The sequence below is a fragment of the Camponotus floridanus genome, unplaced genomic scaffold (assembly GCF_003227725.1).
Source record: "Camponotus floridanus strain SB8 unplaced genomic scaffold, Cflo_v7.5 scaffold107, whole genome shotgun sequence".
Lineage (NCBI taxonomy): Eukaryota > Metazoa > Arthropoda > Insecta > Hymenoptera > Formicidae > Camponotus > Camponotus floridanus.
The window spans coordinates 505,435-529,571 of NW_020229223.1; the positions used below are offsets into that span (position 1 = coordinate 505,435).

A 24,137-nucleotide genomic window follows, 5' to 3' on the forward strand; every position below is an offset into this window, starting at 1 on the left:
ACACAACGCGATTCATTAATTTAGCGCTTAAGTACTTTGTGCTGTCAAATTAGGCGGAAATTAAAGTGTGTAAAATGAAAATAAATCCAATTGTGAAAGTGGATTACACGGCGTAGGAATAGTGCGCTGCAGTCAGAACGAGCAAAAGAAAGGAGGGGATCTTTTTATGGCCACAGTGGACTTAACAGTTGGCAATATTACTAGATTTTCCGATGTAATTCGACGCTGATTGGTCGGATCTGAAAGTAGGAACCAATCACGTTCGAATGCTACGATTGAGTCCACTGAATCTGAGATCATTCCATTTTACTTCATGCGCATTTTATGCGCGCATGGGCTGTCTCAGCTTCCTAGTGGTATCCCTAGGGACACTAGTGTAGTCCACGCGCTGGGCATGAGCGAATGATATTTAGGCGGGAAACAGAATTATTTATAAAATTATAAAGTTCGGGTTGTTGAACTTATACTAAAATTTATAACAAATGGCTTTAAAGAAGCTGCAAATATTTACATTTACTAAATTAAAATTAAATAGGAAATGAAGAGAAGAATCACGACTATGAAACTAAAATAATTAGAACATAAAGACATTTCAATAAAAATAATGAGGCAATTTTACTAAAATTATATGAATTAAAAAATATAATCTTTGATATTACTAAGGTTCAGAATAATTATACTTTAAAAAGAATAAATATGAATTATATATACTTTAAAAATATTTTTTTCAAATATTCTATAAGAAAATGTTTAAATTATTAAATACGATTAAATTTTTAAATACAGGTCTGAAATTTATATATATATACTTGCTTTGAGAAACATACACAAAAATGCTTATTTTTAAAACTTTTAAAATCAATTGTTCCTTTTTCAAAGTTGTAAAAATTTTTACATATTATAAAACGAATATACATTATTTTTACAATATATACACAATACATATATACATATAAAAAGGTAATCATTTTTATCGATTATTTTACATATTATAACTATTTTTATAATTTTCAAGATAAATAAAATCACAATAATATAAATTACTGCTTTCTCTAATTTCATATATAAAATCTATCTTGTAAAACTATCTTTTTTATAAACTAATACTATAGAAACATCTCTAGAAAAGACTCCAAAACATATGTGTAAAGTTAGAATTTTTATTTACATTTTCAGATTCCTTCGCGAGACGTTCTCTAGATCTTTATCTCGCCTTTATCTCGCCTAAATTAATTAGAATAAGTTTTGGAGATCGAACTTGAAAGTTCTTAAGCAGCAGTGCCGTCATGTTTAAAGCTTTGAAAAGATTTCTGCATCTTAATAGGCTTACTGGGTGCGCTAAGTAATTTGCTCCAGGCGCGGCATGTCTTATTAGACCATACCCACATGCCAGAAGTGACACCAGTTATGAGAGACAAGAAGAGTCTGAGAAGGGTAATTTCGAGACCGGCGGCTCGATAGATCGGACCTGGAGCGCAATTCTGAGTCGTACGGCAATCCAAGGCGGCAAGCAGTGCCAGTTTCCGCCATCGCGGCTTCACCGAAGCCTCGTGCAGTACGCAGGCAAGACCGCCCAGTGCTGGTAATGCATATAACAATGCAAATATGCCTAATCGTGTCATTAGACGTTCCAGCTTTGTTGCGCTGCGTCCGGCACAACGCACGGCCTTTCGCACACGGATCAAAGCGTTTCCAGCGATACCACCAAATATACAACCCAAAAACAGCAACAGAGTATGCGGTAGCACTTCCAACCATAATGCCGATTCGTCAGAGATCTGGCACAATCCAGTTAATTCATCGGCCACCACATTGTGCGACAGCAAACCTCCTGTATAGAGAAAGATATATATTTACATATTTGTAGAGAAATTACCACATAATATATTCAAAAAATATAATTTTTTAAACATTTAATAATGATATATATACAAAAAGAGATTTTTAACATTTATGAATTGTCAAGATATTAAAAACTTATAGCTCAAAAAGAATAGAAATCAATATATATATATATATAGTGTATAAAAAATATGACTACGAAAAATTTTTACCTCCTGTGAAGAGTATTGGAAGAATCCATGCAGCTGCGTGAAGATAAGGTGCAATATTGTGAAGAGCTTCGCTGCTCCACTCATTCTTGGCACTCAGAAGCCAGCAACCACATAGGATTGCCCACCATGCGTTACTAGCTAATCCTAAATAATACCTGACTATCCACCAAATAGTACAGGGAATATTCTTCAAGGCATCGCGAATCTATTCATAAATAAATATCAACAAATATAACAGTAGAAAAAATTTTATTATATATATTTATTTATTGGAAAAAGAAATCTATTTACTTACTGGAACATAACTTGGCCCATCAATCTGACTAACGCAGCTGATGTTTTCACCGCCAACTGCCCCCCGAATGATATAAGCCACAGAAAGAAGATTATAGCAAAGCGCCAAGAAAACTATCGGTCTTTCAGGATAACGAAATCTGGATGGCTCAACCCAGAAGGTTAACAAAGTAAAGAGTGTTGACAAAAAACATAACCACGCCCAACCAGTCATCCAACGCTCAGCAAATCTCTTATCTTCCGCGCGATAATATGCATCAGTACCGCAACGAGGTGCACAAAAGATCTAAAATAAAACATTGTAAAAAAATATATTTTTTCATTATCTTTATTCTAATCTATTTATCTTCTCATCTAGTCATGCACTTATTCTAACCGTTTCGACATCAGGTATTTGTACAAAATGAGGTGGACATTGATGTTGTTGCTGTTGATGTTGTTGTATTCGTGTGGTCTGCAGTGGTTCTTCATGCATCGCTGGCCATTGAACAGTAGGTAAAGCTGATGATTTAGCATCATCTAATGTTTCATCTGGTGGTTGCACGCACAATGTGTTTCCTATAATATAAGAGTATTAATTAGAGGGAAAAGAAATGTAATATTAAAATCATATATTATATATAAAAATATATAATCTAATAATTAAATATATATATATATATATATTTAATTATTAGATTATATATTTTTATATATAATATATGATTTTAATATTACATTTCTTTCCCCATATATTATATATATATATATGCTGTATATATATATATATATATATATATATATATATATACATACACATATAGGATGTCTGGAAACCTTAAAAATTTAAATTTAAATTTTAAATTTTAAAATTTAAATTTAAAAATTCGAATTTAAAAATTCGAATTTAAAAATTTGAATTTAAAAATTTGAATTTAAAATTTAAAAATTTGAATTTAAAAATTTGAAAATTTGAATTTAAAAATTTGAATTTAAAAATTTGAATTTAAAATTTAAAAATTTAAATTTAAAAATTTGAATTTAAAAATTCGAATTTAAAAATTTGAATTTAAAATTTAAAAATTTGAATTTAAAAATTCGAATTTAAAAATTTAAATTTAAAATTTGAATTTAAAATTCAAAATAAATTTAAAAAGGAGGGATGCAAAACAGACTATAATAAATTACGCAATTTTTTTAACATAAAAGTGGCTATAACTCGGAAACGACTTATTTCTGGAATTATATAATTACATTTATGTTTATATAATTACATTTTTTTCTTCTTTTTCGAATCACTTTCTGAAGTACTACGGGCGATTTTCCAGACATCCTATATACATATTATATATATATATATATATATATATATATATATATATAAACACACACACACACACACACACACTTAATCAAAATGTCATTTAGAATATAATTATAAATTAATTATATAATTCTTCTTTTTTCTTAAAAAAGATTTTTCTTCAAAATATCTCAAATATTCCATGTATATATAGATTCCATGTATTATATATGTACCATATTATATATGTGCATGTGTTTAAAAATGTTTCAAGAGAGATGTAAAGTTTCTAATCTTTTTGTTTTAATTTATTATTATTATTTAAAATTGAAGATTAATTTGAGTAATATTAAATTTCGGTACATATTAATTTAACTACATGATGAATACTTTACTACCACATGATGAATACTTACTACCACGATCGAGGAAACGATCGCAATCCAACATGTGTGGCCACGGCAACGTGAGACTGGTTAAAGCCGGCTCGCAGTCTCTTCTTACGGAAAGACAGAGGGACTTGCACGCCGGTATCTGCATTGCCACATGCTCCGAGCAAACCGGGGCGAAGACGGCACATAAGAAAAGCCTGAGATGTCTCGAACAATTGTAATGGACCAGTGGCATGAAAGTCGTCAGCTGTGAATATACGATATCACTTTAAATTAAGGATTAACCACTTGATTAATTCAATTAATTAAGATTAATAAATTAAATCAATCAAGACTAATAAATTAATTGTAGTCTGGGAATTTGATTAAAAGAACATGAATAATTTTAATTTTAATACTATTTTAATTTTAATTTTAATATTAACTTTGGGAAATGTTCTATACTTAAACTAAATCGATCGTGAGAGAAAAAGATATGTAATATGTGTGCGATGCCCCATACATGTCAAAGTGACAAATCGCGCGCACGTGCAACTGTGACCAATAATAAGTTTATACCATTATCTACTATATTATTTTTAGATTATTAATTATATTATTTTTACATTATTAATTATATTATTATATTATTTTATTTAATTATATTATTTTTACATTATTAATTATATTATTTTTACATTATTAATTATATTATAATATTTATATTATTTTGTTACATCATCTATGTTTATTATCTTTACATTATTAATTATATTATTTTGTTGTACTATCTATGTTTATTCTATCGCTTTTTCCATCCGAAATTTTTCTGTCATTATGTTTTAAATTGTTTTTGTTATTGCATTAATTATTTGACTAATTGCATTATACGCATTTCATATATAATAAAGAAAAAAATAAATTTTTCAATAGTTGCTTGACCAGTTTTTATTTTTTAAATTTCTACTTATCCATATATAAAGTCGGATTCTTTTTTGTATACCTGGCGAATGTTTTTTAGAAAGGGATTTTTTCGTAGGCATCTCTTCCTTTCATCTTATAAACACAGGACACAAAGCCTACGCTGAGAGGGATGAAGGGAAGATAATGCATCTAAGGAAGCGGAGAGGAGACTTGCTTCTATGAAATATAACGAGCGATGGGCATTGGGGGTAATTATCCCGCCCATTCTTCCCGCCTCGATCCTAATGAATCCTCGCACGTCGCTGCGGCCCACCAAAGCCGCTTTCTTCCTCCTTTCCCCTCCCCCTAGATTTGCCCATTACGAACACACAGGCCCGATGTTCTCCTCTTCCACGATGCGCCCCAAATTATAGCCTCATGAAATTACGTGGTAACCCGTAACGCCGAAGCCTCTCATCTCAACCGTGTATCGTGCTTCTCTTCTCACCAATCAAGGATTGGACCCAGCCAAGAACATTTCAGAGAAAAGCCCTATCTGGAAATCGCACAAAATCGTTTTCACTTCTTTTCGCATGATAAACATATATCAGAAATTGATATAGCGAAAAAAATTGGTATAATTAATGTATATAAGCTGCTTTAATCTTTACAGTAAAAAAGGAAAAGAAATAATTAGTACTTTGTTTTGTATAAATTTATATATATATATATATATATATATATATATATATATATATTATTGATTAATAATAAGATGAAACAGTTAAATTCAAACAAAAGTTGGATATTTCAATTTCATCGAAACTTACAATATATTTTAAAACTGATTTGTTGACCATATTTATCAATTTTAATTCAATTGAAATTCTCTTTCGCAGCACTCTTGTAATTAGATTATAAAATAGTTATATGATAAGATAATCACACACAGCAATCTCTAACAATTGTAAAAATATAAAAATAATTTTTCTAATTTTTTTCTGATTTACGAATAAATAATAAATAAATTTATCGAAATTATTTAATACATGTTCGTGCAATTATTTTTTTATAATTTTAGATTTCCCCTCATATCTCGTGTTCGCAAAAACGAAAGAGCGATGCTAAGATGTGCGTATATAGACCGGTTCGTTCATTATCTCATTTTTCTTTTTTCGGGAATGACCAGAAAAAGGAGTAGGAAACAAGTATTATATCCCATTTATATGGTCCCTTCAAAGAATTTTCAAAGCGGCTTGACGGACAATTCGCAGATAGAAGAAGAAACGCAGGAGAGAACAGACGGACGAGACCGACTTATTTCTTATTGTAACTTACTTCTATCCATTCTTTTTTTCCCGCTTTTGTCTTTACACTGTGCGCATTCTACCTTGATCGAGTCAGCGAAACTCTTTGTGAGACTTAATATTTATGCGTATCAACGCATGGGACACGACAAGGGATGTCAAGCCAAGGGATACTTATTGTGCGAAAATGCAATTGAATGTATTTTTGGAAATAAAATTAAATTTTTTTCGTGTTCATTTTTAAATGAAAATAATAAATTATGTTACTGCTTTCAAAGCATTCACTTTCAAAAGATAAACTCTTGGAATGTTTTGAAATAATATAAATAATGCTATTATAAATTAATAACGATATTTTAAAATAGAAACATTTTTTTTAATTTTTGAATGGTATAATGACTTAATGGTATAATGAAAAAAGTGGATTCCTGAAACTTCAATCAATTCAATAATTAATTATATATAAATCGGCATTAAAAAATTATTATAATTTTTATAAATATACGCATAGGATTAAAGAGATACATCCTTAAAAATAATTATTTAATTTGAATTGTTAATTTTCTTTAAAAATTTTTTTTCTATCCGCCCAAAAAAGTATATTCTTAGCTTTCGTAATTTTCGCCATTAGTTATATAATTTTTCAAATCTATATCAAGCCATTAGAATTCTATTAAAGTTTTTCTATCTAAAGTTAACTTTTTGACATTTTATTATTAAAGTTTATTTATAAAAGTATATTAAAATTTATATTGCAGATATATATTATCTTTGTTTGATAAATCTTTTAATTTTATTTATATCAATTTACATTGTATATTGGCACTAAAAGATTTACCAATTTAAAATTAAAAATTTTTCACATTCTCTCTACAATTTATCATCATTATTTCCGACTTCTCGAAAGAGTTCATCCATAAAAAGCGCATATCAAATCCACATCCGCCAATGTTCCCATATACGCACGCACTCGCTTCCACGCATACGTGCACACGGGGGAACGTAGCTGTTATAAAAATACGCAGTTTGCTCGTCAGAGCTATCTCGCTTCGGGCGACTTCAAAGGAAGCCGCCTTAACGTTATTACGATAATAAAACTGCGAGCGAGCGAGAGTAAACCCCCCCTCTCCACAACTATAAATACCTTTCTTTCCCTCATATACGAATGTATGTATATGTGTGTGTGTATGTGTATGTGTATACAAGCGTATGCGTTAAAGCCTGAAGCATACGAGTAATTTTTTCTTCGCGTGATCATTTCACTGTGACAATGAAAAATTCATTGAATCAATTAAAATATATTGATGTACATGATGTACAATATGAAAGTTTCAAAAAAAAAAGAAAAGAAAAAAAGGATTACAATTTAAAGAAATTATATTATGATAATAAGAATAATAATATCGAGTAATATAAGAATGTGAGAGATACATCAATTGTTTAATAAATAATTTTAAAAATCTATAATTTAGAATATTTTTTTAACTTAATATTCCGCATATATATGTACGGAATATTGTAAATATAATAAATGGATAATATAATAAATAATGAATAATATAGATATAATTTTCATAAATAAATAATTAAATAAACATTTATTTAGATAAATGCATATCTGCATGCATTATTAGAAGAAAAGAGGAGAATTGAGAAATTTTTTACCGTTTTTGAAAGCTGTTCTACATGATTCTGATTAATATTTTTTTTTAAATCAGGTCATTATATATGTTTTAATCATTATTTTTTTTAGTTGTTAAGAAATAAATTATAAATTAATAAAGCGATAGTGAGAAATTAAAGTTTATGAAAAGAACTATCTGAATTATCTACTATTTTAATAACGAATGAATTTTAATTTTTATTTACAATAACTTTGCAAATTGAGTCTTTCAGAGTAAGCGGCAATTTTTTATATTTCGATAAGTTATCTATCTACATCTATCTACATCTTTATCGTGTTTATGGCATAAAAGTAAAAATCAAAAAATAAATGTTTTTTAGTCTTTTTAATACATTCCCAGAGAGAAGAAAAAAATAATATTTTAAGAATTAAAATTATAACATACTCCTCGTTCAGCTTGTCGTTGATCCTCATGGCCCATAAAATTCGGCATCGCCGTCAAATTATAACGTAGTCCCCGACAAAAAGATACGCTAAGTTTTTCGCATTTTGGGCCGGTGCCGGCATGTCCGTGATTGATGCCCCATCCTTGGACCAGACCCAATATTGCCGACAGAATAAGCATCACAATAGGCAATATCATTTTTAATGTTGATGACATTCACATCTTATTTTGCACAATATGCGTAAATAATAATGATATATTCACACCTACACATACATATATACATATATATATATATATATATATATATATATATATAAAATTTGTCCGCGATCAACACTCACGTGATAATAAAGACTCACATTTCCGTGTAACACAATACACCGCCAAATACACTCACCCGCATCAATGGTCGGCAGCCGACTGACTGACGGATACTGGTGGATAAGCAATGTGGACGCACGCATTCGGGCGATTCCGCGCACGTTCGGCCGTGCGTTCTTCTGCACCTTCCACTTTTTGCCGTCACTGCGGGTCCTATTATCTCCAGGCCCAACTGCCGAGGATTATAGGACCGATCCCGCAAGCATAATTAGGAACAAAGAAACCGCCGGATGCTAGATTACCTCGATGATAAATTTTTGCCGCTTCCTTAGAAATGCGAATAAAAAATTTTTAAGTGCTTGCTTATATTATATTATATATATATATATATATATATATATATATATATATATATATGTGTATATAAAAAAATAAAAATTTAAGTAAAATTCAATTAAAATGAAAAAAATTAATGCAAAAAGATATATTTAAAAATTATATATATAGTATTACTTTAATTTTTATTAGCATATATAGAAATAAGAAATTTTTTTGAGAAACTTTTACCTGAAACATATATAAAACTATATAATGTGCTGATAAAATAATGGAATTCTATAATGTGTGCAATTTTCATTTTCAACAAGCGCAATTTTCTGATATTTTTATAAGAAAAACAAATTTACTTGATACAATATAAATTAAAATATCTTTTTGCAGAATAATGTTTAGAATCGATGCATGATAATTTTTTTCTCTTTCTCCCTTTGTTTGGAAAAAATAATTTTTTAATAATTATAGCATGCTTTTTTTAATTCTCATATTAAATTACGTTTATAATTTCTTGAATATATTATAGATAATAGTCTTTGAATAAAAAATCAATAATAGAAAAAGAAAGAGAACAAAAGAAAAAATGTAATATATACAATATATTATACAAAGTGTTTCAAAATTCATGACTAAAAATACTATAACAGAAAAATTCTCGAAAAATGAAGTGAAAAGTCCGTTTATAATTTTCAAAATATTTTACATTAAATTACAATATTTTCAAATTTTATACCTCTTTTTAGCACCGAGGATACAATGTGAATTATGTAAAGATGAAACACAATAGTGTTTTAATCCCTTTTGAGGTGCATGTTTCACATAAGTTTCCATACATCTCGTATTTGAAGTGCTTGATTTGTTTGAGTTCTCTCGCTTCTTAGGATCACGGATGTAAGAGTACAAGATATTTTCACTCTTATCTGAATCCATTAGAAAATTCTGGAAAATTCAACAAATAAGACAAAGATTTCTCATGGAATATAAACAAAACGAAAATGAAATTTATTAATAATAACGAAAATAACGACGCCCGAGAACATGATGCAAGAAAGAGGAATAAGAAAAGGGGAAAATTGAAGGTACGATGAGGTGGCTTTTTAGATGATCATTTTAAGCCGTGAAGGGAAGATTTGATTTGCTTGGCGGGTCCGTTTGTCTTATCCCTGTGGTTCCCGCGCCATCATATAATATCTATAGCGGCACTCAACTTTTTAGAGATCTTGTAGTAGTTTTCAGTTCGCGCGTCGCTATCTTTGTTCTCTAACAGGCTAGAAACACAACATAAAAACTATAGACGTAAAATAAGATAGAAATAAAAATAGAATAAAAAGAAATGAAACTGCAAAGATCATCAAGAAAAGAATCTCTCCATCAATACCTTTTAATAAATATTTTTTTTTAAATATATATTTTAATTTTTTTTATATAAAAATGATATAATGAAAAGAAATAATTTTATAAACATTTCATTATAATAAAATTTTGGTTTTTGATCCCAGATTTCAATTTCTCTGCAAATAGATCATTTCTTTAAATTTTATAAAAGCGAATTAATTTTATTCAAAGATATGATTTCTTATTACACTTGTGCTCTATTTTATATATTTTTTAAAATTATACCAATATATATTTTTGCGTTTCACGTTCGGATTTTATAGTATTGTATTTGAGTTGAGCATCGTGAAATATTGGCCACGTGTAACGAATCGATGACGAGCGAGACCGAATGAGAACGATAGAAAAACCGAACTCTTTTTACATGGGGGATCTTTCGTCCGGCGACGATTAATTTTTATTATATATAAGCAACATTTTTTTAAAAATACAATAAAATTAAAATGTAGCATAAAATTTTATTCTATGAGATATATAAAGAATTTTATTATGGATCATAATTGTGATCAAGAATTTTCGCGGCTGTTACGTCGTTCATTGTTAGAGTTAAAGCAAAATTTTATTATACAATACTTTTATTAGCCAATACTTTTTATTTTTTAAAAACATAATTTTTCAACGATAAATAATCTTTTGTGATAACAAACGTTTTCAAATTATTGATATTACGTAATTCTTATTCATAATCTATAATTTTTTTTACTTAAACAACTTACTTAAAATTAATAAAATAACTTTATGTCGCTAGTCAGATAACTTACTTAAAAAAATGTATATTTCATTAAAGGATAAAAAATTTCTCGACCTGCAGATTTTGATCTTGATAGGAGCTAGGACGTGAAATTACGAGGCGATTTTTCGCCTGATATGATGTAAGTATAAAGTATAATTTACTTGGCGTATCTTCAGGGATAGCCTAAGGGGCTACATTCTCTCTCACGTCTCGTTCGTGTAATGAAGGGTCTGCCATTCATGTATCTCGAAAGTGTGAACCTGCACGGCCCTTTTACGCCACATGATTGCATACTAAATTTGCCCCAACATGTTTCCAGATGTATGCGTGTATGCGTACGTATGTTATTTAAAATTCTACCGTGCATTGAATAAATTTGTGTATTAATCAAATATAAATTACATTTAAAGTATAAAAATATATTTCTAGAGAAAGTTGGGGCAAGATACGACGTAGATTAAAAGCTGAAATTGAACTAAATTGACATGGAAATAATCTAATTTAATATAAAAGCAAGCTAAATTAAGAAATTAAATTGATATTTGAGTAATTATTGCGAAAAAGTTTTGATTAAAATATAATAGGATACTCGATATATACCTACAATTATTTCAATAATTTTTGTACTTGTGTGTATTCTGAAGCAAGGGTACGTCTTTCCGAATAATGCATTTTTTCTGGTTAACTATTAATCATTAATTATTAATTAATAATTATTTTACCATTCTTTCTTTCAGTTCCTGTTTTGATTACTCTATCCACAATATTTCTGAGAGGACGCTAGCGTACAGCGACCTTTTCAAGTCATCACTCATCGCTTCTTCTCAAGAAAATTCGTGTTAAACCGTAATCAATCATAGACTTGACATAGATGAGACATTCGCATCAAAGATTTAGATCGAAGCGAAAATTGAAATTGGACCAATCAGGACAAAGAAATTTTAGTTCCTTTTGTTTTGATTGGCCGTAAGTACACTAGGGTTTGCGAGTCGGTTACGGTTGAAATTGACCAATCAGAACAAAGCAATTTATCGGCCGGCTACTCTGATTCAATTTCAACTGCAACTGAACCGCAAACCCTAGTGTACTTACGGCCAATAAGAACAAAAGGAACTAAAATTTCCTTGTCCTGATTGGTCAATTTCAATTTCGCTTTAATCTCAGTCTTCGATGCGAGTGTCTCATCTATGTCAAGTCTATGATTGATGCCGCGTATGCGCAATGTGAAAACCGGCTGGAATTGCAATGCTACCACTGGGATTTTATTACAATTTATAATTACATCGTATTTCATCGTCATATCAACTATAGTACTCGAGTACTGTATTCATGATTGCTTATAGTGGACTCCAACAAAAATAAAAGAAAAACATCTGTAAGACAATGGCAGAAGAAAAGAACGGCAGGTAACGTCCTGGATGTCATTGTTTATATATATACATATATATTGTATAGTTTGTTCTTTCAAATTTATAAAAAAAATATATTCATTTTACATTTTTAAAATTTTTACACATTTACATTTTTTAAACCCCCCCCCCCTATCTGAATTTTAAAATCTAACTTTTATTATTTACATTTCATTTTATATTTTTTATACATTGATTCAATTATTAATATTCTTTCATTCTCAGATTTTTAGTTTTTTGAACTGTCAATATTTAAAATAGACTATTTTATATTTGCATACAAATCTTTCCCTTGTGAATTCTTGAATTAAAATATTTTTATATTTTTCAATTGTTCAACAATTAAACCAGAATATTGAAACATAACCTTAATTTATGTTTGATACAGATATAACAGATGCATGATTATAGAATATTATACATATATATCATATGTATCATATATATATATGTATATATGTATGATATGTGATGTGTTAAACATAAATTAAGGTTATGTTTCATTATTCTGATTTAATTGTTGATAAACAATTCAAAACTCCGAGAAATAAAAATATTTTTATTCAAAAATTCACAAGGAAGATTTGTATGTAAATATAAAATGATCTATTTTCAATATTGTCAATTCAACAAAAATCTAAGAATGCAAGCATATTAATAACTGAACCAATATGTAAAAAAATATAAAATGAAATGTATAATAAAAGTTAAATTTTAAAATTCAGATGAGAGGGAGGAAAAAAATTTAAATCTGTAAAAATTTTAAAAATATAGAATAAATATAATAATTTTTTAAAAATCTGATAAAATAAACTATACAAATAATTTTGTAAAAAATTAATGTTATTATAAGCTATTATTAAAATTATAATAAATTAGTAATTAAAGATATATAATTTAGTCCAAGTGATAAGCTTGAACCAACAGAAGCAATTGAAGAAAAGGTAAAATTAAAGCTTGATGATAAGAACAAATATAAGTCTAAACAAGATGAACCAGCAGAAAGACTCGTTGGACAAAGCAGTAACAATGAAAATGGAAATTGTTACTGGTAATTGTAAATCTTATTAGTAATATGTTATGCGACTATTTCTTTGTAATATTTTGTGATTTATTATGGACATTTTGTAGCAACAAGGAAAGGAATTTAAATATTGTAGAACTACTTTGCGCTAGTTGTTCTCGTTGGTTTCATGAATCTTGTATTGGATATCAATTGGGCAAACTTGTACCTTTTATGATGAACTATATATTCATGTGTAAGAATTGTTCACCGACTGGCTTAGAGAGCTTTAAAAAAAATCAGGCGCGTGAGTATTAACTACAATATATATATATATATATATGAAATAAAATATTTTCTAATAAGATATATTTTAATTAATCATACTGCTTCTATTTGATATTCCAGCATTTCCTCAGATGTGTATAACAGCAATTGCAAACCTGCTGCAGATGTATCAAAAGGAGAATGAACAGAGAACTCTCTTTCACAAGGATAAAGATATCATACCATTTATTGATTGTCATTGGGAGAGCATGACTACAATGCCTCGCAGAGTGACCCAATCCTGGCATGCTACAGTATTTAATAAACCTTTTTTCTTACTACAATTGCATTAAACCTAATAAATAATATAAGTATAAGACATGAACTAGTATTATATTAGTATTTTTAAATTTTGATTCTACAATAATTATATTATCTTTGACAAACATTTGATTTGCTAGATCCACAGAGCATTACTTAAAGATGTCGGAACGCTATTTACGATGGACGAGAGTACGTCTGAAGGTCAACTCTTTGGTCTGGCAAGTCCTGAACTTACAACAATTAAACCAAATTATGAAGCCATGATTAAAAATGGTCACTTGCGAGCGACAGAAATGGGTTTACAGCATGTTGGTATGTATCTACTACTTTCTTATTGTTAATTTTACATTAATTGTATAATGTCATAATTTTAATTTTAATTGTATAATTTTATATTAATTGTATAACAAAGTTTCAATTTAAACTTAATAAGTTAATAATATATTTTTTTAATAATATAAATTAAAAATTTATGAAAAAACTAGCATTTACCAAAATTTTTGCTAAAAACGATCTATTCTCTTTTAAATTCAAGATATAGAAAAAGAGTTTTAGAAAAAAGTTTTAGAACTTTTAAAAGTTTAGTTTTGTTTATATCTTTCAATCTATAAATATTTAGACTTTATTTCGATTACACACAATTATTTTGTTATATATACATATATATGTATGTATTTCAATATTTATGAAATATAAATGAATGAAGACAATATATACAAAACAAATATTTATACAAAATATGTAAAGTCTATCCTAGATTAAAAAATGTAAAGTCTATCCTAGATTAAAAAAAAAAAAACAAATATATGTAATTTATTAAATTTTCTTTCTCTTTTGCAAATCTTCAGAACAAATTTTGATCATAACTAAATGTATATAGATCTGTTATTCTTTATCTTATCACAGAGATGTAATCGCACGCATCAACTTGCTATCAAAAAGCTACTCAAGTTTAAATCACGACAGAGAAATTGAATAGATTTCTAATAAACTTTGCCCTAAGGCATTTCACAAAGTTGTAATGTTATATTTGATATCATTATTCATATCATTTACATATCATTATCTACATATATATAAGGAATTTATTGTGGCAATTAATTAGTCAATTTAAAAAAAGATAAATTATTGATTAATTACTTATTTATTTTCATTATTAAATTTGAATATATTACAAAAAAACGTGATTAAATTTGAAAAAAAAATATTTAAGAACGATATTATTGATATCAAAAGTGAAGTGATATTGCATTAAAATGGAACGTTTAGTGCCACTTAGTGGAGGATTGCGCGGTCGTAATGCTAAGCGCAAGTTTCCTGGCGAAGCCGCTGGTACAGGTTCTGGGAAAAAGGGTAGAGGATCCGACATGACTACTCCTAAATTGCCTGCTCATGGTTATCCACTGGAACATCCGTTTAATAAAGATGGCTACAGATATATCTTGGCAGAACCAGATCCTCATGCACCTTTCCGACAAGTAAGATGTACTTTTTTGATATTAACAATTCTTTTAATAATCTTTGTATAAGTTGTATAGAAAGAGGAAATTATAATGCAATACAAAAAAAACAATAGAAAATATAGAAACTAATTTTTTAGATAAAACTTTTAAAAATTAAAAAATTAAAGATTAAAAAGATGATAAGAAATATTTTAATATATCTTTGATGTCTTAACTTTTTATACATATTTACTTTTTGCTTTTTCTTAAGCTTGACATATAAATATAATAAAAAATAGAAACTTTATTCTTTAACACATGTATATGAAACTTTATTCTTTTACACATGTATATATATTTATCTCTAAGATTGAAAATTCTATAAGCTGTTTTTATATATTATAAATAAAGAGTTAAAATTCTAGACTTAAATTATAATAATGTCTTCAAGTAACAGAAAAAAGTGCTCTTTAAATTTTCCAAATATTTTAATTTATCTATATTAATTTGTATTTAGGAGTTTGACGAGAGTAGCGACTGGGCTGGTAAACCTATACCCGGATGGCTGTACCGCGCTCTTAGCCCGAGTACTGTATTGCTTGCATTACATGATCGCGCACCACAGCTCAAAGTTGCTGAAGATAGATTGGCAGTTACTGGGGAAAAAGGATATTGCATGATAAGAGCTACACACAGTGAGAACGCTATCAATTTATAAAGATATACGATAACGTTGTGTCGAGATATTTAACACAATCTTGCAAGAGAAAAATTTTATAACATTTTTTATAATATCCTCTACAAAAATAATTATAATTATATATTTTTTAAAATATAAATTTGTCTCAAAAAGAGAGAGGGGGGAGAGAGGGAGAGGGGGAGAGAGAGAGAGATAGATTAGATTTTCTTACATTATTCACATACAATGTTATTCTTCCTGTAGTTTTTTCTCTTCCATAAAATATTGTCTTGCTAACAATATAATTTATTTTCAATTTTTATTCTTTTCATTATATCATTTTGCACTTTAATCTCGTTCCGTTATTTTTGTCTCTATATTTCCAATATTATTTGAAAAATGCTTTTGATTTGTGATAGTCTGTATAAATATTTTAATTATATCAATCAATATCTCTTATAGGTGTAAGTAGGGGCACTTGGTATTGGGAAGCTACGATCGAGGAAATGCCAGAAGGATCCGCGACAAGACTTGGATGGGGACAAGAATACGCGAATTTGCAAGCTCCACTTGGCTATGATAAGTTTGGTTATTCATGGAGATCAAGGTGTTATATATACTTATAATTATTACATTTAGTACATTTAAAAAAATCTTAAAATGTGTTTTAAATCATAATTCTATTTTTTTATATTTTTATTTTTGATATGAAATATTGATAAATCTTATAACAATAATTTGTTTTAAAAAATCTATGCTTTCTCAATTCAGAAAATGATTTATTATTCTATTACTTTTTAGTATAAGACTTATATTTTCGGACTTTTTAAAGATAGTATATTTGTCTTAAAGAAAAAATTTCAACATACTTTCATGATTCAATATTTAATAGGAAGGGTACGCGATTTCATGAAAGCCGCGGTAAACATTATAGTAATGGTTATAGCGAGGGTGACACATTGGGTTTCCTCATAGTTCTTCCAAACGCATATGATGCATCGCATATTCCAAATACTTATAAAGACAGAGTGAGTATATCATTTAATAGATATTAATAGAAAAAAATTTAATTGAAATTGCTCGAATATTTTTGAAATAATTAAATTATTATGATACTTTCATTTTCTTTTTTCTTTTTATTATCAAAATGTCTTACAAATAATTTTTTATAAAATTATTTACGAATTATTTATCCTTTATGTTTTCTTGTTTTTAAATTAGCCTTTAGTGAAGTTCAAGAGCCACTTATATTATGAGGAGAAAGATCAAGTGCAGGAAGCTTTAAAGGCTCTGCGGTCTTTGGAAGGTAGCAAAATTATATATTACAAAAACGGAATCACTCAAGGTGATGCTTTTATGGATATCAATAAAGGCGCCTATTATCCTGGAATTTCGATCTATAAAAGTGCAACAGTGTCTGTGAATTTCGGACCAAATTTCAAATGTCCTCCAACTGATATTACATTCAGAGGTGTAAGTGTAATCACACCTTTTACATTCTATTTTATAATTGATGATATAAGTTGACAGATCATTCAACTCACAATTCTAAATATCTTTCTAGATGATATAATAAAAACTATATGATGAACATAATTTTAATCTTTCTTGTAATATTTTTTATTAAATAATTGTTACTATTGCATTTACTAGTCATTTATTTTTTTTTAATTATATACCATGATTTGAACATACTAAGAAAATTTTATTGCATTATGTTACAATTTAATGATGCTATTTACAATTGTAAAACGTTCAGCTTTAAGATGATCAATTTTTTTGAAATATATAGACATTTAGATATTATATAGATTATATTACATCTAGTTAAAATATGAAGCATTTTGAAGAAATTAATTTTACAACTATCTCATAAAAATAAGTTTTACATATTAATATATAATATTAATATATTAATATAAATGTAGATTATTTATAATTTTTACATTTACCTTATTTTAAATAATATAATTACTAATCTAAAACTAAATACTTATTTAATACTAAATTTCATTTAATGAAAATATGGAAGTTTTAAGTATTAATAATATTAATTTATTACTTGCTTGTTTAAACTATGTCATTATCATAGATGCACGAGAAGGCAGAAGAGGCGATAGCTGAGCAATCAATGGCAGACATGCTTTATCTCACCGAGAACGAAGGCAAACTAAGATTGGATACATTTGTATTGTGACATTAGGCATCTTTTTATTTTTGTCATTTTTATTGTATTATATTATAAATTTGGTATGCTTCATGCATGTAGAACTTGACGCAACAATATGTGAGTTACAAAAAAAATCTTTAATTTTTTTAATTACATATACATACACATACATAATTTTTATATTTATTAAAAATTTTCACTTTTTAATATACAATATGAAAAAAGTTAAAAGGAAAAACACTAAATTATTCAATAATAATATATAATTCTCTCTATGTGAGAGAATACGAAATTTAAGTTACAATTTATCATATTGTTGACTGAAATCCTGCAACTAAAGAAGTAATTGTAGCAATGCTATATTTCCAGAAAGATATAATTCAAATAATATAGTAAATTCTAAAGATAAAAATATGAATATTTATATATTGAACTTTTTTTTTAAAATCTTTATTGTTATATTTCAATTTTATGAATAAAAAACATTTTTAGCAATTTTATTTAACGTATAGAAAATATTTTAAATGCAGAACATATATATATATATATATATATATATGTATATGTATGTATGTGTATATACTAAAGATCTCATTAAAAAGAAAAAGTATATAGTAGTTATGTATAAATCAAATTAAAATATGTCTTTATTATTTATATTACGTATATTGCATAATTTATTTTTATACCTAAGTTATCCTTAATTAAATTATTAAATAACGTTATTTTCCAAAACCACCTCTGCAAGCAGGACTCGCAGTCACTGTTTTATTGCTTGCTTCCCATTGTTCTGGTGTTTTTGCCTTAAACATTAAACCGCATTAATGCAAAAATTTTCTATCTATATTCTATAATCTAATCTAGTTGTTGATTGGATATGAAAAAATGGAGCATAATTTATTTTTTAAGCTAGTAAAAAGAATTAATCATTATTATCACTTACTACTATTGATAAAGCATGTACGCTTTCTTGTAGTTCCACTTGCAATAATTCATTTATTATTCGATGTCTCTAAATGATTATTTCAATTTTAATTCAGGTTCTTCATAAATTTATAGATAAAAATCCATGTTTTTTATTATTATTTTATTTGCTTCAGAAACATTTTTATTTTCATATAAATTGCATGTTATATTTCATATGCTCATGATTAATCATATCAGGTTTTAAAAAATTTGATTGATTTAAAATTAAATGTTTAATTAAAAAACATTATTTCTTCTAATAATTACCTCAATCAATGGCTGTTTGTTAAATCTTTCTGATACAATCACCACTTTGAAATGTGTCTCGGAGTCCTTGGGAACATTATGCATATGAGATTCATTAATGATATTACAGTACAGAGGTCTCAATGCGGTTTCCAGTTTTCTCTTGATTGAATTTTCTATTGGTTTCAGCATTGCTTCACTGTTTATGTCTTTCCGGTGAAATATACTATAATCTATGGTTTGTGCTTTCTTTTAATTTACTTTCATATGTACGAATAATATGCATTAGATAAAAAATTTTTATATTATAAAGATTCTAAGGAAACGGATGTAAAAGTGAATTGTATACAGTTATGTACTACAGATAGTCAAGAAATTTGTATCGATGTAAAATAAGAAAATGAAAATTAATTAAGACAAAATCAAATACAACTTTTACAAGTTTTATTAAGTAAATTATGCATTACAATACACAAAAATGAAACTTGTAAAAATAAATTTAATTTAAACTTAATTTAGTTAAAGGGAATTTCTCTTAATAAATATTTAATTTAAGAGAATTTCTCTTAATAAATATATTCCCTTGAGTCTTCCAATATAATAAAATGTATGTGCTTTTTATATATAATCACTTTATATACTTCTAATTAATCAGTCTACCGTATATGAAAGAAATAATAAATTTGTAATTAAAATGTTTACAACAATAATAAAATAATGAAAATATAACCACTGTAAGACATAAGATCTTAGACTTTAATTACTTTAACCTGTACAATGATTATTTAACTTTATTCGCACAAAAAATATGAAAAACAGTTTTAATTGAACTAATACTTACTTCTTTTAAATATCAATTTTCTTAGAAGCCTTGTTTTTACATTTATACATTTATTCATGATTATTTATATTACTTTCAATGTGACATTTCTCTTCTTTCTCTTTCTCTTTCTCTCTCTCTCTCTCTCCTTCAAATAAAGTCACTAGATTAACAAAGTACCGCAATTTTAATCGTTTTTTGAAAAAACGAAATACGATTAATATACTACGTAATAAAATGTAATACACTAATGAAATAATTAAATATTATTTTTGAAAGCATGATAAAATCCAGGCAGCATACGCTTGTGTTTACATTCGACATCCAAAGCACTGAGAGGTTAGGTTAGGTTAGATCGAAAAAATTTATCGTTTGACAGTTGGCAGCTGTCCCTAGCCCTACGAGATAGGCTGTGCAGCACTGCGCGTATACAAAATAAATTTGAAATCGCTCCTAGCATAACCATCTTCACGCGATCGACTTTATTTGAATTGCACCGAATCGAATTATGATGCGGCGCCGATTTGTCCGATTGTAATTCGGGACATCGCGATGCTATAAGCGTGCATATAAGCGTCGAATGAGCACGAATTGTGCACGCAAATATGATAAATCAAATCTACGCACCGGCTGTTCCACAGGCCGCTCCACTCGCTCGCCTCGGGACGACCCATTCCGATCTTGATGCACACAAACTCACACGATATCATCAACGCGAACGCGCGACACTTTATTCGGCATTCTCGATACTCGCTCGCATCCGATAATCATCATCAAGGACGCGAATAACGCGACGCAACTTCGCTCCATCTTCGCGATGACGCCATCACTGAATATCGTCAAAAATCGCTGTCGCGCGTTTCCATCGACACACTATAAAAGTCGCGCGATCATCCTTCGACACTCTCGACACTCGTTCACTTGCAATATTCGTTTAAAAACGGTTAAAAGATGCGAAAAATGCGGACGTACGACGATCCGTGTAACTGCGTATGACTCCGATTCACGCGCCAACATGGCGGCCGTATGACGCGTTTGACGTAGCAGTGACGCGTATGACGTAGCAGTGACGTGCAGTCACGCGCCAACATGGCGGCCGAACTAGTGCGCATTCGTTTCTGCGGATGGTCATTCCTGCGCGCAACTTTGATTTCTGAATATTGTCTACGGCTTTACTTAATAGCACATAATGATAAATATATAAAGATGGAATCAATTAATCATATTGGTCATATATGTAGACTTGCCCGAAGAAAGAGAGAAAAAATTGAGAGATATTTTTAATTTTTTTTTTTTTAGTAAAGAATGGAAATGTCTATTCATAGGCTTGTTCTTCTTTTCCTCTTTTGTGCAATTTTGATTCAATATATAACATAGAAATTCGCGATCATTTTTTGACATTTACAATACTTCTTAACATGCTATGTTCACACATTGTGATTCTGTTCCGTGCTGTATGCTCGAAGTGTTGGTAACACGAATTTATTAATAATCAATTTAAAACATGATGTTTATTCTTAGTTGATTAAATGAATAAATTACACAGAATATGCAGTTTAAGAATTTTCGTTGCCAAACATATAAGTATCAGTTACACGTTATTTATAAAAATTATACATTAGCAATTATTTGCGTTACAATATTTTAACACTCGCGTTACCGACATTTCATGCACGTAGCATGGAACACAACTCGAAACTGTGTCCATTATGTGTTACCGACTGAAAATATTCATGGCAAATATTCGTGGCTTCGTAATTCATATCCACATTTCTATGTCCACAGATGGCGTGTGGGGATGAGTAATATCGTAATATCTCGAGCGAAACTGTCATGTCAATTGAACGAGAACGAAAAAGATAGCCTTTATTCTTCCCATCTTCCAATTCGAGTGACAGAAACATATTATAAATAACAATATAGCCTGTTTTATGACAAGTTACTGATTTGTCATTTTATTTAATTCGTCGACAAAGAGCGACGCGTTAAAGCCGATATTTTATTTTTGTGGTTAGGTTTTCACTTCTTCACAACGGGGGCCGAACAATCAGCTATGTCCGTTTCTCAAATGGAAAGTATCCTTTAAATATTTTATTTATACTAAAGTATTAAATAAATATTTTATTTATTTATTTTCATTTTGAAATTCTTGATTTCCTTTATAAAGTGAAGCAAAACTTGTCAATGCATCTTCAAAGGATATTCACATCATGACACATCATAGGAATTGTCGGAAGTTATCTTCTAACTCCCTTTTGAACAAGAGGTTGCAAATTTTTGTGAACTATTTTCCTTAATAAAGTGTAGAAAATTTATTCAATTTGAAGTTTGCGGTAAAGGAGTTAGAGAGAAACTCGAAAAAATGTGAGAAGGAGGAAAAAATAGAGAAAACAAAGATTAAGAAAGCAATACAGAAAGGTAATATGGAAGGTGCTCGTATCCATGCAGAGAATGCAATTCGACAGAAAAACCAGGCCTTAAATTATCTTAGGATGAGTGCCAGAGTGGATGCAGTGGCTAGCAGAGTACAGACTGCACTCACAACTCGTAAAGTCACTCAGTCTATGGCTGGTGTTGTTAAAGCCATGGATGCGGCAATGAAATCGATGAATTTGGAAAAAATCTCTGGACTTATGGACAAGTTTGAAAGTCAATTTGAAGATCTAGATGTACAAAGTTCATATATGGAAAATGCTATGTCGCAAACTACAACTACCAATGTACCTCAAAATGATGTCGATTCTTTGATGCAGCAAGTTGCAGATGAAGCTGGGTGAGAATATTTATGTATAATATTTATTTGTCAGTTTAAGTTTATTTTATGATTATAATGAAGAATTGATTATTATGATTACAATGAAGAATTTTGATTCTTATTTTGATTCTTATTTTGATGTATTCTTATCTTAATCCATGATGTATACATATAAAAGAATACTATTTATTTTTAAATAAAAGTATCTAAATTGCTCAGAAAACTTTAATTGACTTTATTTATTTGTAGTCTGGAGCTGAACATGGAGTTGCCCTCTGGTCAACTGGGCAGTATCGGTACTTCGACAGCGGTGAGCCAAGAACAAGATGAGTTGACACAGAGATTGGCGCGACTCAGAGAGTAATAGCAAAATACTTTATTGTATATATACATGATTAATATATAATTAAAATGTTTTATAAGTTATATAATATATTCCCAATATTACAATAATGTGCATTACAATGTTACATATGTGTAACATATATTTTTTACATTTCATTATTGGGATAATAAGTTCAAATGAAAAAGTTAAAAGAGAAGATTCTAAATAACTTACTATATCTTTAGTTTATATGTGGCAACAATATCAAGCTTTAATATAATGTATTTCTTAGGAAAATTATAAAGATTAGGTTCTATCTTAAAGATTTGCGCAGAATAACATTTTAAGATATAAATAGTCTCTTCTGTTTATTTATATTTTTTAAACTTTCTAAGAATTTTAAGTTCTTGAGATATCTCTCATGTTTATTTTTACAAATTAATAAAGTGAATGATTAATTAACTAATTTCTGCTTGGAAATGCAAAAGTTTGTTAAAAAGGGAGAATTTGTTAAATCTTGGTATAAACTTTCCAATCAGTTAACTAAATCTTTCATTACATAGTTTAATTATCAAATATAATTCTCTAAAATGTGCGTCTACTATAAAGATTAATAAATAAATAAATATATATATATATATATATATATATATATATATATATAAA

At 28.3% G+C, this 24,137-nt stretch overlaps 4 protein-coding genes across 7 annotated transcripts; 2 read left to right on the forward strand and 2 right to left on the reverse strand.

Moving 5' to 3' along the window:
* Nucleotides 1–1,062: 1,062 nt before the first annotated feature.
* On the reverse strand, nucleotides 1,063–9,862 carry LOC105250682 (frizzled-4). 4 transcript variants are annotated; one of them, XM_011256888.3, is made up of 8 exons: nucleotides 9,671–9,862; nucleotides 8,625–8,931; nucleotides 8,281–8,546; nucleotides 4,047–4,269; nucleotides 2,725–2,906; nucleotides 2,350–2,634; nucleotides 2,055–2,259; nucleotides 1,063–1,831 (listed from the first exon to the last, which is right to left on the reverse strand). In XM_011256888.3, the coding sequence occupies exons 3-8, from the start codon at nucleotides 8,494–8,496 to the stop codon at nucleotides 1,269–1,271; spliced, it is 1,674 nt and encodes a 557-aa protein (XP_011255190.1). In that variant the 5' UTR covers nucleotides 8,497–8,546; nucleotides 8,625–8,931; nucleotides 9,671–9,862; the 3' UTR covers nucleotides 1,063–1,268. The 4 variants fall into 4 exon arrangements, with proteins under 4 accessions (XP_011255190.1, XP_025267570.1, XP_011255192.1 ...); XM_025411785.1 differs by having other exon boundaries at nucleotides 8,681–8,931; nucleotides 9,671–9,859; XM_011256890.3 differs by having other exon boundaries at nucleotides 8,281–8,502; nucleotides 8,643–8,931; nucleotides 9,671–9,859.
* A 2,416-nt stretch (nucleotides 9,863–12,278) lies between these two features.
* Nucleotides 12,279–18,538, forward strand: LOC105250679 (set1/Ash2 histone methyltransferase complex subunit ASH2). Its single transcript, XM_011256886.3, has 11 exons — nucleotides 12,279–12,471; nucleotides 13,376–13,525; nucleotides 13,606–13,784; nucleotides 13,886–14,058; nucleotides 14,206–14,380; nucleotides 15,338–15,546; nucleotides 16,028–16,205; nucleotides 16,652–16,796; nucleotides 17,082–17,217; nucleotides 17,411–17,662; nucleotides 18,282–18,538. The coding sequence occupies exons 1-11, from the start codon at nucleotides 12,449–12,451 to the stop codon at nucleotides 18,384–18,386; spliced, it is 1,725 nt and encodes a 574-aa protein (XP_011255188.1). The 5' UTR covers nucleotides 12,279–12,448; the 3' UTR covers nucleotides 18,387–18,538.
* A 447-nt stretch (nucleotides 18,539–18,985) lies between these two features.
* LOC105250680 (bolA-like protein DDB_G0274169) lies at nucleotides 18,986–20,464 on the reverse strand. Its single transcript, XM_011256887.3, has 4 exons — nucleotides 20,413–20,464; nucleotides 19,593–19,804; nucleotides 19,303–19,371; nucleotides 18,986–19,162 (listed from the first exon to the last, which is right to left on the reverse strand). Exons 2-4 carry the CDS (start codon nucleotides 19,761–19,763, stop codon nucleotides 19,082–19,084), a joined length of 321 nt encoding a protein of 106 aa, XP_011255189.2. The 5' UTR covers nucleotides 19,764–19,804; nucleotides 20,413–20,464; the 3' UTR covers nucleotides 18,986–19,081.
* Nucleotides 20,465–22,175: 1,711 nt separating this feature from the next.
* On the forward strand, nucleotides 22,176–23,831 carry LOC105250678 (charged multivesicular body protein 1b). The gene is made up of 3 exons (XM_011256885.3): nucleotides 22,176–22,466; nucleotides 22,699–23,164; nucleotides 23,396–23,831. Exons 1-3 carry the CDS (start codon nucleotides 22,445–22,447, stop codon nucleotides 23,508–23,510), a joined length of 603 nt encoding a protein of 200 aa, XP_011255187.1. The 5' UTR covers nucleotides 22,176–22,444; the 3' UTR covers nucleotides 23,511–23,831.
* The last annotated feature ends 306 nt before the right edge of the window (nucleotides 23,832–24,137 follow it).

What these genes read in the sequence shown, in the direction of transcription:
- LOC105250682 (XM_011256888.3), bottom strand. Translation starts at nt 8,496, where the DNA reads ATGTCATCAACATTAAAAATGATATTGCCTATTGTGATGCTTATTCTG. An exon ending in AAATACCTGATGTCGAAACG is followed by an intron (nt 2,635 to 2,724) that starts GTTAGAATAAGT and finishes GTTTTATTTTAG; the next exon opens with ATCTTTTGTGCACCTCGTTG. An exon ending in TCCAATACTCTTCACAGGAG is followed by an intron (nt 1,832 to 2,054) that starts GTAAAAATTTTT and finishes TTCTCTATACAG; the next exon opens with GAGGTTTGCTGTCGCACAAT.
- LOC105250679 (XM_011256886.3), top strand. Translation starts at nt 12,449, where the DNA reads ATGGCAGAAGAAAAGAACGGCAG. An exon ending in GCAGAAGAAAAGAACGGCAG is followed by an intron (nt 12,472 to 13,375) that starts GTAACGTCCTGG and finishes TATATAATTTAG; the next exon opens with TCCAAGTGATAAGCTTGAAC. An exon ending in CTGATATTACATTCAGAGGT is followed by an intron (nt 17,663 to 18,281) that starts GTAAGTGTAATC and finishes TCATTATCATAG; the next exon opens with ATGCACGAGAAGGCAGAAGA.
- LOC105250680 (XM_011256887.3), bottom strand. Translation starts at nt 19,763, where the DNA reads ATGCTGAAACCAATAGAAAATTCAATCAAGAGAAAACTGGAAACCGCA. An exon ending in ACAAACAGCCATTGATTGAG is followed by an intron (nt 19,372 to 19,592) that starts GTAATTATTAGA and finishes ATAATCATTTAG; the next exon opens with AGACATCGAATAATAAATGA. An exon ending in TACATGCTTTATCAATAGTA is followed by an intron (nt 19,163 to 19,302) that starts GTAAGTGATAAT and finishes TTAATGTTTAAG; the next exon opens with GCAAAAACACCAGAACAATG.
- LOC105250678 (XM_011256885.3), top strand. Translation starts at nt 22,445, where the DNA reads ATGTCCGTTTCTCAAATGGAAA. An exon ending in GTCCGTTTCTCAAATGGAAA is followed by an intron (nt 22,467 to 22,698) that starts GTATCCTTTAAA and finishes AATAAAGTGTAG; the next exon opens with AAAATTTATTCAATTTGAAG. An exon ending in CAAGTTGCAGATGAAGCTGG is followed by an intron (nt 23,165 to 23,395) that starts GTGAGAATATTT and finishes ATTTATTTGTAG; the next exon opens with TCTGGAGCTGAACATGGAGT.